Raw genomic sequence first — 13821 nt, 5'->3', positions numbered from 1 at the left:
CTTTGGGATATTATGATGAAGATATCCTTGAAGCCATGGTTAATGAGATTGGCAGGGCTATTAAGGTAGATATGTCTGCTTCTACTTTGTCCAAAGGGGGACATGCGAGAGTTAGGGTCCAGATTGATTTAAGGAAGGCTTTATTACCTTTGTATATCATTGATGGGAAGGAGAGACCAATTGTTTATGAAGGTTTACACCTATTGTGTTTTTGCTATGGCATGTATGGACACACGAAGAAGGAGTGTAAAGAAAAGGCTGCAGATATGAATAAGGAAAAGGAAGCACAAGGGGCGGATAGAATAAAAGAGGATTATGTGTTTAGGGAATGGTCTAAGGTGCAGTATACCAGAGGTTTCTGTAGATCCTTCCAGGGTGGGTTTAAGGGTGATCAAAGGTCTTATGGGGGAAAGGAAAGACAAGGTCTCACTTTGCTAACTTACCAAATATGGTAGATGCTGAGAATAATGGGAAGCCTGTTGATGTTGAAAGGAAGGAGTCTATACAGGAGTATCATGAGAAAATATGGTATAAGAAAAAGAATGTGCCTAGATGTGAAGATAAAAACAATGTACTTTCTACCGCTCAAGCTTCTAGTGCACAAAATGGAGACTTGGTGCTTCTTAATAAAGATAGGAGAAGACTAAAGGAGGTCAAGGAAAGAAGTATGGAGGTTCACAATGTGGGAACATTAGTAGTGAACAATGAGGGAGAATGTTTAAGGGAATTGGATGTGAATATGGTGTATGAAACACCTAAAATAACAAAAGAGCTGCTTCATGTCAGAAAAGGCTCTGCCGGAAAGCCTCCTGATCAAGGGGGAGGTAGTATGGGGGAGTTTGAGGAGGATAATAAGAATTGGACAGAGGCCATTATGAGCATTGACTAGCTTTCATTTCTGGTTGGGATCTAATTATTCCTTTTCCTTTGTATGGATAGTGACCACAAATTTCTTGTCTGGAATTACAGAGGAGCGGGCAGTAAGAGATTTGAGAAATGTCTTATATTCCTGATTCAAGAAAGAAGACTTGTTCTGTTGGGGTTGCTAGAAACAAGAATTGACTATAGCAAAGCAAGTAAAATCTTTCGTAAAGTGGGCTATGTGAACTGGTGTGCCGTTCTGGGTGTGGGATTTTCTAGAGGTGTGTGGGTTGCTTGGAAGGATGATGTCTACGATTTTTCTATATTAAAAGAAAACTCTCAGTATATCCATTTGAAGGTCAAGAATAGTAATGAGGTGAAATGGGTTCTGGCTATTGCTTATGTCAGCCCGTGAGAGAGATAAGAAGGTGTTTTGGGAAGAAATGAAGCAATTTGCTTTTCGGTTAATATTTTACCTTAGATGGTTATTGGTGATTTAAATGATATTCGAGACATGGGAGAGAAAAAGGGGGGGTGCTCCTATTAACCACTACAAATGTAAGATTTTCAAAGAAAGAATAAATAGTTGCAATTTGATTGATATGGGGGCTTAGGGGAATAGGTTTACTTGGAAAGGGCGACTCATAACCGGCTATGAGAGGGTGTTTGAGAGGTTGGATATGGGACTATGTAATACTGGATGGAGGGTGTTGTTTCATAATGCAGTTGTCAAAAACCTCACTAGGCTGGGTTGTTCTTATCATAGCCCTCTTTTGCTTTGCCTAAATGAAGATGGGGGTAACAAAGGGAGAAGACCTTTTAGATTTGAAGCGGCTTGGATGCTTCATAGTGATTTTGAAGATTTTGTGAAGGGTATTTGGATGGATGAAAGGAATTTAACGCGTAGACTTGTGTCTCTTAAAGAGAATCTACTACTATGGAATCAGAATGTATTTCTAAATATTTAAAAGAAAAAGAAGGAGCTTCTGAGAAGAATTGACGGTATCTAGAAAACGATAAGCAACTTTAACAAGCCGTGTAGACATCTATGTAACCTAGAATGCGAGTTGCAGAAGGAGCTTGATAAGGTCTTATTGCAAGAGAAGGTCTAGTGGTACCAAAAGTCGAGGGGTGAGTGGATAAATGATGGTGATAGAAATACTAAATTCTATCATGTTTGTACTCTCTCTAGAAGGAGGAGGAATAAAGTAGCAATGCTAAAAAATGAGGAGGGGGATTGGGTGGAAGACCAAGGGAAGCTCCGGGACATGGCTAGAGATTTCTATATTTCCTTATTCTGTGAAGATAGATTGGGTGGTTTGATTCCTATTGATAATGATGATGTTCAGATCTCTTTCCCAGCTTTATCTAAAGAAGAGCTGGAGGGTTTGGATAGGAAGATTTCATATAATGTTAGAAAAGCTCTTTTCTCCATTGGAGCTTTCAAAGCTCCTGGAGCAGACAGGTTTCCCTACCATTTTCTTTCAGAAAGAGTGGAAGATTGTTGGAGGGGAGTTATGTTCATATGTTCAGAAGTTGGGGAAGGAAGATATGAAGGAGGTGAATGGAACTTTATTGGTTCTGATTCCCAAAGTGGATAGACCTGAATCTTTAAAGCAAATGAGACCAATTGGTCTATGTAATGTGGCCTATAAATATGTTACTAAGATTATTGTGAGGAGGTTTAAGTATATATTGGGGAAAGTAGTTGCTCCTAATCAGGTCAGCTTTGTTTCGAGTAGGCACATCCAAGAGAATATCATAGTAGCCTAGGAAGTGATAGACTCGATAAAGAATATGAAGGGGAAGGAGGGCTTTTTTGCCATTAAGATCAATTTAGAAAAAGCCTATGACAAATTGTATTGGAAGTTTATTAATGATATCCTCTTGGAAGCGGGGTTGGAAGAGGAATTTCGAGGGCTGATTATGAAATGCATTTCCTCTATTTTGATGCAGATCATTTGGAATGGTGAAAAATTAGAGGAATTTTGGCCGACCAAGGGAATAAGACAAGGGGACCTTGTGTCTCCTTATATCTTTGTGTTGGCAATGGAGAAACTGACCCACATCATCCAGGAAGCCAGGTAGAAGGGGGAATGGAAATCAACTAAGTTTGGTAAATATGGCCTAGAGGTGTCTCATCTCATGTTTGCGGACGATCAACTCTTATTTGGGATCACAACAAAGAAGCAAATGGATGTCACTATGAACTGTTTGAACCGTTTTTGTGCTCTTTCTGGGCAAAAGGTAAATGCTAACAAATCAGCTATTCTTTTTTTCTAAGAATGTCTTTGCTTAGACTAGGAAAAAGTTGAGTGATTGATCTAGGTTTCCGGCCACTGAGAATTTGGACACTTATTTAGGTATTCCTTTAACATATAATGGGGGAAGAAGCAAGAATTTCATATTTATGTAGATAAGGTAAAGAGAAGGTTGTCAGGGTGGAAAGCGAATGGTCTAAGTTTGGCAAGAAGAGTCACTTTGGCTAAATTTGTAATAGGAGCCATTCCTATTTACCCATGATGATAACTTTGTTGCCTAAAAATATCTCTAAGGAAGTAGAGAAAATTCAGAGGAATTTTATATGGGGCCATGAAGGGGATCAACATAAAGTTTATTTGGTAGGATGGGAGAAGGTACAAAGGCTAAGGAGTAGTAGGGGTTTGGGGTTATTGAAGTTAGAAGCTATGAACCAAGCTTGTTTGCTAAAACTTGCTTGGACCTTAAGGAATGGGGGAAGTGGATTGTGGGAAGAAGTGCTAAAAGCTAAGTAAAATAATGGAAAAGAGCTCTCTTCAATCCTTCCAGTTCCAAAAAATGCCTCGCCTTTATGGCTGGACTTGGGGGTGGTTTGAGAGATTCTAAATGATTTTTCTTGAAAAGGAATCGTTGGAGGAAAAGAGACTTCTTTCTGGCTTGAAGCATGGCTTGATAAGGATACCCTGCTTATCAATCATTGTGTGACAAGCATAGAAGAGAAGTGTTTGGCATGGTCTGTTTCTGATGTTGTCAGTGATGAAGGTGAATGGGAATGGGAAAAGTTTCAAAATTTGATTAATATAGAGGCTACGGACAAGCTGTGGTCTTTCCTCCCTCCTTTTGACAATGGACGTGATGTGATACTATGGAAAGGTGGAAATAGGGTTTATTCGGTCAAAGAGGGGTATAGGAGCATAACAAGAGATCGTTTGGGTGTGAAAGATAAGTTATGGGAAGCTATTTGGAAATAGAAGGGACTAGAGAGGATTCGTTATCCTCTCTGGCTTGTGGCTCAGGACAGTCTCCATACAAAGGCTCTACGACATTAGAGATAGGGAGCAACAGGTGGTTGTGATATGTGTGGCTGTTTAGAAACTACTTTTCATGTTGTGAGAGACTGTAGCTTTGCGATAAAGGTCTAGAAGAATCTTGAATTTGACATTTGTTTTCAAACTTTAGTTTCCTTTAAGACTATGTATGACTGGTTGCTTTTGAACTTGAAAGAAGAAAGGAAGGTTAGAAATATACCTTGGAGTATCGATTTTGGAGTTTCTTGCTGGTATTTGTGGAAGAACCGAAACCCTTGACTCTTCTCTGGGATATCTGGATCTTGTCATAACTTAGCTCGAAAAATCTAGTATTTTGCTTCTAAAATTGTGGAAGCTAAAAGATTGATAGACAGATTAAAGGCTTGCACTGGGGAGAAGCTAAAATGGTGGATGCCCCTGAATCCGGATGGGTCAAGCTGAATGTTGATGGAGCCTGTAATGGCAATTTGGATTCTATAGGTTGCGGTGGAGTTTTGCAAGGGGAAGAGGGAGAGTGGATATCTGGTTTTGCTCAAAATCTAGGTATTTGTAGAGTAGTTGAAACTGAAAGTTGGGGCCTTTTGTAAGGGTTGGATTTGGCTTGGCAAAAAGGCTATTGGAAGATTATTGTTGAATCTGATTCTGAGTTTTTAATCAGGAAATTAAAGGGGAAGGAGGTAGGAGATTTTGCTAATGGCATATAAAAGCACATCATGTCTCTACTTGATAAGAACTGGACTATTAAATTGTGCAAGTTTAATTGAACTCTGAACGGTTGTGCTGATATTTTGGCCAAGACGAGGTTGAAGTTGGAAGTTGGAGTTCATGTGTGGGACAAAGTCCCAAAAGCAGTGAAACACCAACTTGAGAAAGACAAGATTGAGATCCGAAGCAAGGATAGTTGGGGGGTTATGTGTGTTGAGGATATTGATCTTGGTGTGATCTCCTCAGATAGAGTTAGTATGGGTTAATTGTACCTTTTCTTGCTTTGGCCAAAGGCCTCTTTTTTTTTTTACAAAAAAAAAAACAAATGACAACACATTTTTAAAGTAATTCTTGATATAAAATTTTAAAATTCAACAGTCATTTTTTTAAAATTTTCCCTCATAAATATATGATGTAAATATGTACTATTCTTTTTTTTTATCAAAGTAAATATGTATTATTTAATAAAGTTCGTTTTTTTTTTAGTAATTTTATATTTAAACTTACTTTTCTATTAATCATCTAAATAAATTTCAACTTGGTAAAGTAACTTCTCTTTATAAGCATCAATGTAAATATAAATCACAGTATACTAATTGACTTTTATTCTAATTCATGTTTGCAAAAGTCAAATTAAAAAAGTTACTTAATCTAGACACACCATTCCTTACGTAATACTCCCTCCGTTCCTTATTATAAGAGACATTTGATGCTTATGGCATGTTCCTATATATAAGAGACACTTACAAGTTGTCTCTACTTTTTTGTGTTGATTTACTATTTTACCCATATTTATTATCTCCAACTCACACTCTCTCTCCCTCCCACTTCTCTTTCTTTGAATAATTTAATTGTTCTCTCTCATACTCTCTCTCCTTATTAATGAGGGCATTTTTGGAAAAAAATTATACTTTTTACACATTAATTGTTCTTAACTAATTTTAACTGTTTTTTTTATTAACGTATTTCAGTTATTTGTCTCTTATAATAAGGAACGGAGGGAGTAACATATAACAGCAATTATCAAAACATGTATTAAGGTTTTAGTTCATGTATTTATTGAATATAGATGCTACTCGGTCCAAAAAAAGAAAACATAACAATATAGATGCTACAATCAACCTAATTTTCAATATTTAGCATAACATCAAAACTTAAAAAATTAAACTAAAAATTAAGTAAAATTTGTTAAAATTTAATTCATTGAGCATTCCTTGAATGAAGGATCTTAATTTAATTATTATAAGCATTTATTATTTATTTAAATTTGAGGTGTGATAGGTTGAGCATAAAAATGAAGTGATATATCAATCAAGGGATTGAAATAAACGTGTTTCATTTGTATTTTGAGTTCAAGCCTACATAACCCAACCCGCGAGATCAACCTCTTTACGCGAGCATAAAAAAACACTAGTCTAAACGAGAGAACCTGTACTTTTCTGCACAGGACTTAGACCCCCAAAAAAATAAAAAACAAAAAACTCCTTTGAACTTTTATGCCCCTCTACTAGCCTTCATTATAATTTCAAATAACTAATTCATAAATAATAAATAATTAGTTAAAATTAATTTAAAACAATAAATAAATTAAAAATATTTTTTTGTTTTTAAATATGCCTTTATAATAAATAAGAAAAATAATGGAAAAGATGTGTGAATGAATGTAATAAGAGAAAGATAATGAAAAACAACATTGAAAAAATATATATATTAAATATTAAGACAAATTCAAATTGAATATTATAAAATATACACTTTCTAAAATTTGAAACCCGGAGGAAATATTTTATATTGATTGATGATAGATGGTGTATCAAATTTTATCAGTCAAGGCAGAAGGAAGCTCAATCTGTAAAAAGACTAAAAAAGGAATCAAGGATCAATCTCACTATAAATTATATAACATATTCTTTCTTTCTTTTCTTGGGAGGGTTGTAATAACACTCATCTAATAGTGGCTAGCATTGGCTCACTCACTCACTCCCCCCCCCCTTCCCCCTCACACTCTCACACACACACTTTTCCCGCATTCTATTCTGGTGACAAATGAAACAATTAAACCAAAGCTCATGCAATATTCCTACAGAATATGTAAATACTAATTTATCGAATTAGAGTTTCTGACTTCCACACAAGCACGTGGCAAACATAATTACTACAACCTAATAAAACAGAAACATAATATATGAGAGAAGAAAAGTTACTGGTTCTGCTTGTACAGAAGGCGTTACCACAAGGAGGAAGAAGAAGAATCATAATGATGCCTTTACATAATCATAATGGGGAAGGATGAAATTAGATGCCTCATGTTACAAAATTGATTAGGTGTGAGAGTGGCAGTACTTAACCATCCTAAAACAAACACAAATTCACCCTGCAGTTAAAAGCATATCCTAACATTCACTGACTCTAACTGAGCAAGCAGCTCAAAATTCTTGCATTAGGCCTCTAACGGCTATAAGGTGAGAGAGAGTTAAACTGCCCTGTTAAGTCATCTCAAACTCCCAGTTCTTCATTTATCTCAACAGTCCCTACGTTTTAGCACTCTTGAAAATCTGCAAATCCACTGAGAAATCACATATTCGTGCACAGACAAGTTTTGTAATCATAGATTTCCAAGCTTTTTATAAATGCATGTCATAACAAACACAATAGGCCTAAATACCATTTTGTCAGATTCTTGGGCCTTATATATATCATGGTTTCCAAGAATAAGAGACCAAGAAATGAGCGATAACAGTGCAACATACAGCTCCTTAGCTTTGGGTTCAATTATCAAGAAAATCACTAAATGCATCATCCGTAAAAGCTATCATTAACTATTACTTTCAAATGGTTAGTACCTACTTACGAGTCAAACGTGTTATAACCACTGTAAAGATACCGTCACCTCACAGCTTGCAAGTCGTTTTACATTTCAAGTATATGCTTTTCCCCACAACCATTACATTGCAAGCAGCACGCAGCATGATCTCATTAATTTCATTTATGATTACCATATTCATAGTACTCTAACTGACATGTCCCAGAAGAAGTAAGTATGATTCAACAGTGTTGTTGAGAAGAAATAATAATTTTTGTCCCCTAATCTTTGAAGAAAAGATTCGTAGCTTACCTTTGTGATTGAGATCAACAGGAAGGGCAATCTTTGGCTGGTTGTCAGCTGAGCCACCAGAAGCTTGAGGCAGCCTTGGCTGTGGCGGAGAGCTTGTGCTACTGCGGCTTGAATTCCCATTTGAGGCATGGGCCTTCACTTGATGACTGAAATACATTTCCATGTTAGAAGAAGTTACTCCCGTAAATTTCTTGCTCTTTAATCTTCCCCTAGAGAAAAATGGGCAAAAAGAGAGAATAATCATGCAGGTCATCAATAATAGTAAAATATGGGAGCTCAGGATAAAATTAAGGTCAATTAAAAAATAATAGCTAAGTTGTGGTAAAAAACCTGTCCTTTCGCTTTTCTAAATATCGCTGCAATGACACTTTCCTGCTTGCTTGACCATCTACATCTTTCAACAGCCAACAAACACTAGCAGTAATCAGTTTCTAGAATTTGAGATATAACTGCTTCAGATTGTTTGAATATCTAGAGGCCTTTACTTTCTCAGAATGCTTTAACAAACTCTGATTTGCATGGTTAAGAGATACTTGCAATCTCAATATAGAGATGAGTTTTAAAACATAGAACAAAAAAAAAGTCACTTCACATGGGTTGTAGATAAAAGAACTTCTATCGTGCCCTGATGCTTGTAGAAGTAAGAAGAATGAATCACTTTAAGCATGGCTTAAGACCTAGAACAGGATATTGCCCTGATATTTAAAGGACTAAAGATGGCAAAGTAGGCCTCCATTTCAACAATAGCAATTTTATAAACAGATATGGCAATGCTTAAAACTACAAGAGGTTGCTGCACTCCAAAGTGGAACTGACATCTAGAACCTACTGAGGTAGCAGAATAGCATTAAACACTACAGCTCATACATACACCAGATTTGAAAAATAGACTCAAGTTACCACTGACTCCTTATGTTAATACACTGATTTCACCACTCTTTAATATTTTAAAAGCAGACGCACATGTTTCCCCATCATATTATAGTAATTATCCCTTCAACTCACCAAGTAGTCAAGTAGAAGGACAAGGGAGGACAAATCCAAGGAAACAGCCTATGCTCTGATTTGAAACAAACCCCTCAGGTGGGTGTGCACATTTTAAAAAAAAAAAAAAGAAAAGAAAAACCAGGAAACGATGTGGAAGGCTGCATCCAGGGATTTAGTAGTCCTTACCAGAATCACGAGCTGTGCTCCCCTTCTCCCGGTAATGCAAAGGATACTCCACCGTCTTCTCTGTAAATTTAAAATTTGAAACAGTAATTATGAGGAACCCAGCGCAAAGTAGCTTGAGTGCAAGTTATCATGATTTTAAATTTGAAGAAGTGGAAGATGTTGATTCTGACCCGCAACAAGCCAGAAGAACTCATCAACTACAGCTATGAACTTGGCATTCAGGGTAAATTTTGCAATGCATGCAGTTCAGACAAAAAAGGAAAAAAGAAAAACAACAATAACAAGAAACTATATCCTAGATAACAATGTCTAGAGGTCCAATGTGTTCACAGGAGCTGTATAATGCATTGGTATGAAAGAGTTCAAATTCTTTCGGCATGAAAGGCAAACTACGATGGGAAATTGATTGTTCGTTTGAACCCCTTTTAATTAATGATTTTCTATTATTAACATAAAGCAGTTCTCTATCAAGGCCTTTTAGGGTTAGATTGAGGACGATGTCAAAAACAACGAAAATATTTACTGCATCTCCTTTTCTGATCATAAATGCGTTCATTGAAGAGATGTTAGAAGAGCACGCAACACACCATGAAGAAAATGTATGCCCTCAGGCTTTAGAGTACTTTTTTTCTTCTTTTTGGTGAACAGAGGATGGGAAAGCCCAACTTCAGAGTACTTTAAAGTAAAATATGACAGTTCTACCAAACAGTTACCCGCTTGAGAAAACTGAGAGATTGTGCCATCAATTGGGACAAGTATATCTTTGTCCATCTGTAAATGACAAGGCCAGACTGATGTACTTCTTTTGAATGGTTCATCTTGAGGTATATAGATGGGACTTGCTGCAAGCTGCATGATTGCCCGTGCCTGCAAATCCACATATGGCTGCATTGGAAGGTGAAATAGTATTGCATTTACCACCATGCATCCATGCAAGAGGAAGCGCCATTACCTACCTTATCAGGCGGCACCCCATCATACACATTCACCTTACCGCAATAGAAAATTGTCATTTGCCCAATAGGCCCACTAGTTGCACACTCTCTGTAACCACAATAAGTAACTCTGCTAAGAACAGGCATAAGAAATAGATGGAAGGAATATTACTCAGCCTTTGGTCATCCATGTCAAATGTAAATTTTAATGACTAAACTAGCAACATTTTTAAGGTGCCAAATCACTCTTTATTTGGAAAGCAACTGCTTCTTCTTGTTTGTTTATTTATTTATTTTTGGGGGGGGTGTTGTTGGAAAATAGCATATTTATATCAACAGGATATGATCTCAAGGATAAAACTCTTAAACACTATGACAGCATACTCGAGCTCAAGTTTTAAATAGAAACATAAATAAGCCAGGACGCTGCAGTAAGTTTGGAACACCTAAAAGCAACATTTGTGTAAGCTTTCTTTTCTTCTAGATGTAAATTGCTACTTACAAGCTTTTTCAATCTTTCTACGGAATTGTTATGAGAATTTGACTAATTTGCAGCCAGGGAATGGATACAGATGAAGAATGTCAAAGCATTGAGGTGAAACAGATGCACTAGTGTACATGCTATAGATGGACCGCACAAGCCTTTCCACGGATACCAACACATACTTATATCCCTCTCAATTGTCCTTGAATCTTGAAAATGTAAACTCTCACTTAAAGAATGTTTTCATCACTCCAGGGTATCGTCTTCTTGCAAACAATTCGTCCCAATGTAATATCCATGAACCCTCAAACATGATATCAAAGTAAAATCTAAATAAAAGACTATTTTACAAAAGCAGTGATGGGATTGTCCGAATTTTCATGGCAATGTCTTCTCCTAACTACAGATGAAATTCCACCATAAATACAAAGGGCTGATGAAGCATAATATAATAATATGCAAGCAAAAATATAGCATATTATCATTGACGGAGTTATCCTGATATCTTTATTCGGCTATAGCACATATTATGTTTAATATCTGCTTTAGATATCAGCACTCTCCAGAATATAACTTCACATATTTAACGTAGCTCTGAAAAAACCTGACAATTTAAATGACCTAGAGCCTGTCCTGACCTAGTAGACGGCAGGATCATTCATTTTTACTGGCTCTGACAAATATATAATAGGCTAAAGGACCATAGATAAGGATTGATTTTCAGATCTACATCACTGAGTCCTTTGCCTCCACTTTTCCCCACACACATCCAACATTGGATGCCAAAATCCACTTTCTGTATCCTCTCCATCTGCCAATTTATAACGGATCTGTTTTAACTCAATGCCTAAAGAAAACCCACACTCTTCATATCATTCTCCTCTTCGTTGAACATATACACCCCAGGAATAGTTTAATTTCAACCAAGCAAAATATTCAGAAGTAACCTCTACGATAATTCATAAACCGATTAACTTGGATAAGAACACATTTGTTCATTCAGAAGCTGCTTAAGGATCTCAGAAGCTAAGTAATGCCCCATTGAGCACAAGGGTTTTCAACACAATGAACAAAAACGAAAACGGACCTGGGACTGACGACCTTCTCATTTGTTTCAATGTTAGTTGGTTTCTCTCCAGATGACACAGATTTGGGAAGTTCTTCGGCAGGTTGGAAAGCCGGCTCCTCAGACGGCCCATTCGATGTCGCCTCAGCTCCGGCGACAATAGCGCCGCCGCCGCCGCCGCTGCCGCTACCAGTCACATCTAGATTATCCTACACAACCATTCCAGAATCCGTGAGACAGCCAAGCAAGGAGAGCTCACACCATTGAACGATTTATGCCATTCCCAGCATTTTCTTGCACTTTCTCAGCAACCAAACAAACTGTCAGTGCGAAGAAAAAGAACTCACAGGTGGGGTATTTTCTTGAGCGGGAACAAAAGGGAATCTCCGTATGGGTCCGGTGCCGGAATCGTCGTCAGCTGGGTCGAGCAAAGCTTTGAGGGAAATAACTTGCTGGATCGCCTGCGATTTGTTCCAAGAAGGCCGACGCATTCCTGTACGGACACGTGGTATCTTCCATCAATTTTCAGCATAATTTATTCCACAGCCCGTCACTATAATATTTGCTCAACCCAATGGTTAAAACAACCCATAAATCGTTATTTTTTCCCGAAGAAAAGGCCAATGGAGGAGGACCTCCGTTTTCAGGCGCCGGAAATTTTGGAAGGGAAGAAGGACAAAAGAGGAAATAAAAAAATGTAAGAGAGAGAGAGAGAAAGAAAGAGGGAGCGAGAGAAAAAAGGGAAAGAAAGAAAAAAAATAAAAGAGAAAGAACCTTTTTCTTTGAGGAACCTGCGACAATCTTCACGGGTGAGCTGGGAAATGTCATCCTCAGTGAGCTGACTGAGGGGTTTGTCGAGAATGGAGCGGAAGGTGGCGGTGCCGGCGTTCATGGCTTCCGATTCCGGCGAATGGTAGGACCATGTAATTTCGGGGGGATTGCGGGGTGAAATCAAACTTTGGAAAAAAAAAAAGAAAAAGCGAAGAAGAGAGGGAAGTGGGGGGAGAGAGAGAAAGGAAAAGAGAAAGCGAAGGAGGAAGCGGGGGTGTGTGAGAGTGTGGAGGGGACGAGGAAGTGAGTAGTGAGAGAGAGAGAGAGAGAAAGAGAGGGAGAGGGTTGTGTCTCCGACATCGGTGCACCCTAAGCTGCCACGTAGTACCTTGTCTGAATTACTGCGGGCTAATCCACGAAAATTATCACAATTCCCATTTTAGCCTTAGCTTACAACTGCCTAATCATTTTCTTATTCCCTCTCACGTGAATATGATTGCCGTAATAATAATATCAAAAACATAATATAATACCCTTCTAGTCTCAAAACATAATTTAAATGGTTTAAAAAATAAAATTGCAACTAAGAAAACAATACTTACATAATAATGTATTAAAAAATTTTTTATTAAATATTATATTTTAAAAAAACTAGAGTGGTTTTTTTTCACAAACAGTTTTAGTAAGTTAAATTCTAGGAGCTTATTAAGATTAAGGTTAAAGAATGCATCAAAGTTAAAAGAAAACTTAAAGATTTATTTACAAATTTATAGACAAGATTCAAACATCAATACTAGGATTCAAATCCACATTTTTAAGTGTAAATAACATTCTTACCATGTGAATTGATCTTTTTTGACAATTTTATTTTTTACATTTGATGTATTTGTGGATGAATGGCCTATTTATTATGAGGGATTATGATAGAAGTAAAAAAATCTAATAAGAATAGTCAAATTATTGTGTTGAGGTTTGATTAGAACTTGATTGAATCTAATAAGAATAGTAAAAAATCTCAAGTGAGGAGTTGGTGCGGCCAATACATGCTCGAGTGGTGAATGACATGCGGGAATATTTTTTAAGTTAGGAAAGGTGAAAGAAATTAATTTGGCAAGCAAGACTGGCAGTCTTTTCCGCCAACAACAAAAGATTCATTGCAATGGATTTAGAGATAAATTAAAAATTTTATCTTTTAAAATAAGTTTTGTTAAGGAGATCTATAATCGAGGTCAAAGTAGGCCTCTATAGGACTTTCGAGTATTGAGATACTTTTAGGTCACTCACAATATTTTTATTAGAATACCACAAACAATGAAGAAAACACTCAAATCTTAAGTGTTCATTAAAATACTACATTAAAATTTATTAAGGGCAAAAAAGATAGATTTTAAGTATTTTACTTTTATAAAAACTTGTTCAGACCA

The 13821-nt window shown here is 36.9% G+C and overlaps 1 protein-coding gene across 5 annotated transcripts; it reads right to left on the bottom strand.

Annotated features, from left to right (window-relative positions):
• Window positions 1-6930: 6930 nt before the first annotated feature.
• LOC114733189 (protein TIFY 4B-like) lies at window positions 6931-12635 on the bottom strand. 5 transcript variants are annotated; one of them, XM_028920596.1, is made up of 9 exons: window positions 12401-12635; window positions 11974-12119; window positions 11648-11835; window positions 10098-10206; window positions 9855-10026; window positions 9142-9201; window positions 8299-8362; window positions 7969-8177; window positions 6931-7408 (listed from the first exon to the last, which is right to left on the bottom strand). In XM_028920596.1, the coding sequence occupies exons 1-9, from the start codon at window positions 12516-12518 to the stop codon at window positions 7392-7394; spliced, it is 1083 nt and encodes a 360-aa protein (XP_028776429.1). In that variant the 5' UTR covers window positions 12519-12635; the 3' UTR covers window positions 6931-7391. The 5 variants fall into 5 exon arrangements, with proteins under 5 accessions (XP_028776429.1, XP_028776430.1, XP_028776431.1 ...); XM_028920597.1 differs by having other exon boundaries at window positions 8299-8356; XM_028920598.1 differs by having other exon boundaries at window positions 9855-10008.
• Between the last annotated feature and the right edge of the window lie 1186 nt (window positions 12636-13821).

The sequence above is a fragment of the Neltuma alba genome, unplaced genomic scaffold, assembly GCF_004799145.2.
Source record: "Neltuma alba isolate B1F8T4 unplaced genomic scaffold, ASM479914v2 tig00012981_pilon, whole genome shotgun sequence".
Taxonomy (NCBI): domain Eukaryota; kingdom Viridiplantae; phylum Streptophyta; class Magnoliopsida; order Fabales; family Fabaceae; genus Neltuma; species Neltuma alba.
This window is presented reverse-complemented; position numbering and strand designations above follow the sequence as displayed.

Coding starts and splice junctions, on each gene's coding strand:
- LOC114733189 (XM_028920596.1), bottom strand. CDS start 12,518: ATGAACGCCGGCACCGCCACCTTCCGCTCCATTCTCGACAAACCCCTC. Junction 12,120..12,400: donor CAGGTTCCTCAAAGAAAAAG/GTTCTTTCTCTT, acceptor GTGTCCGTACAG/GAATGCGTCGGCCTTCTTGG. Junction 11,836..11,973: donor CTCAAGAAAATACCCCACCT/GTGAGTTCTTTT, acceptor ATGGTTGTGTAG/GATAATCTAGATGTGACTGG.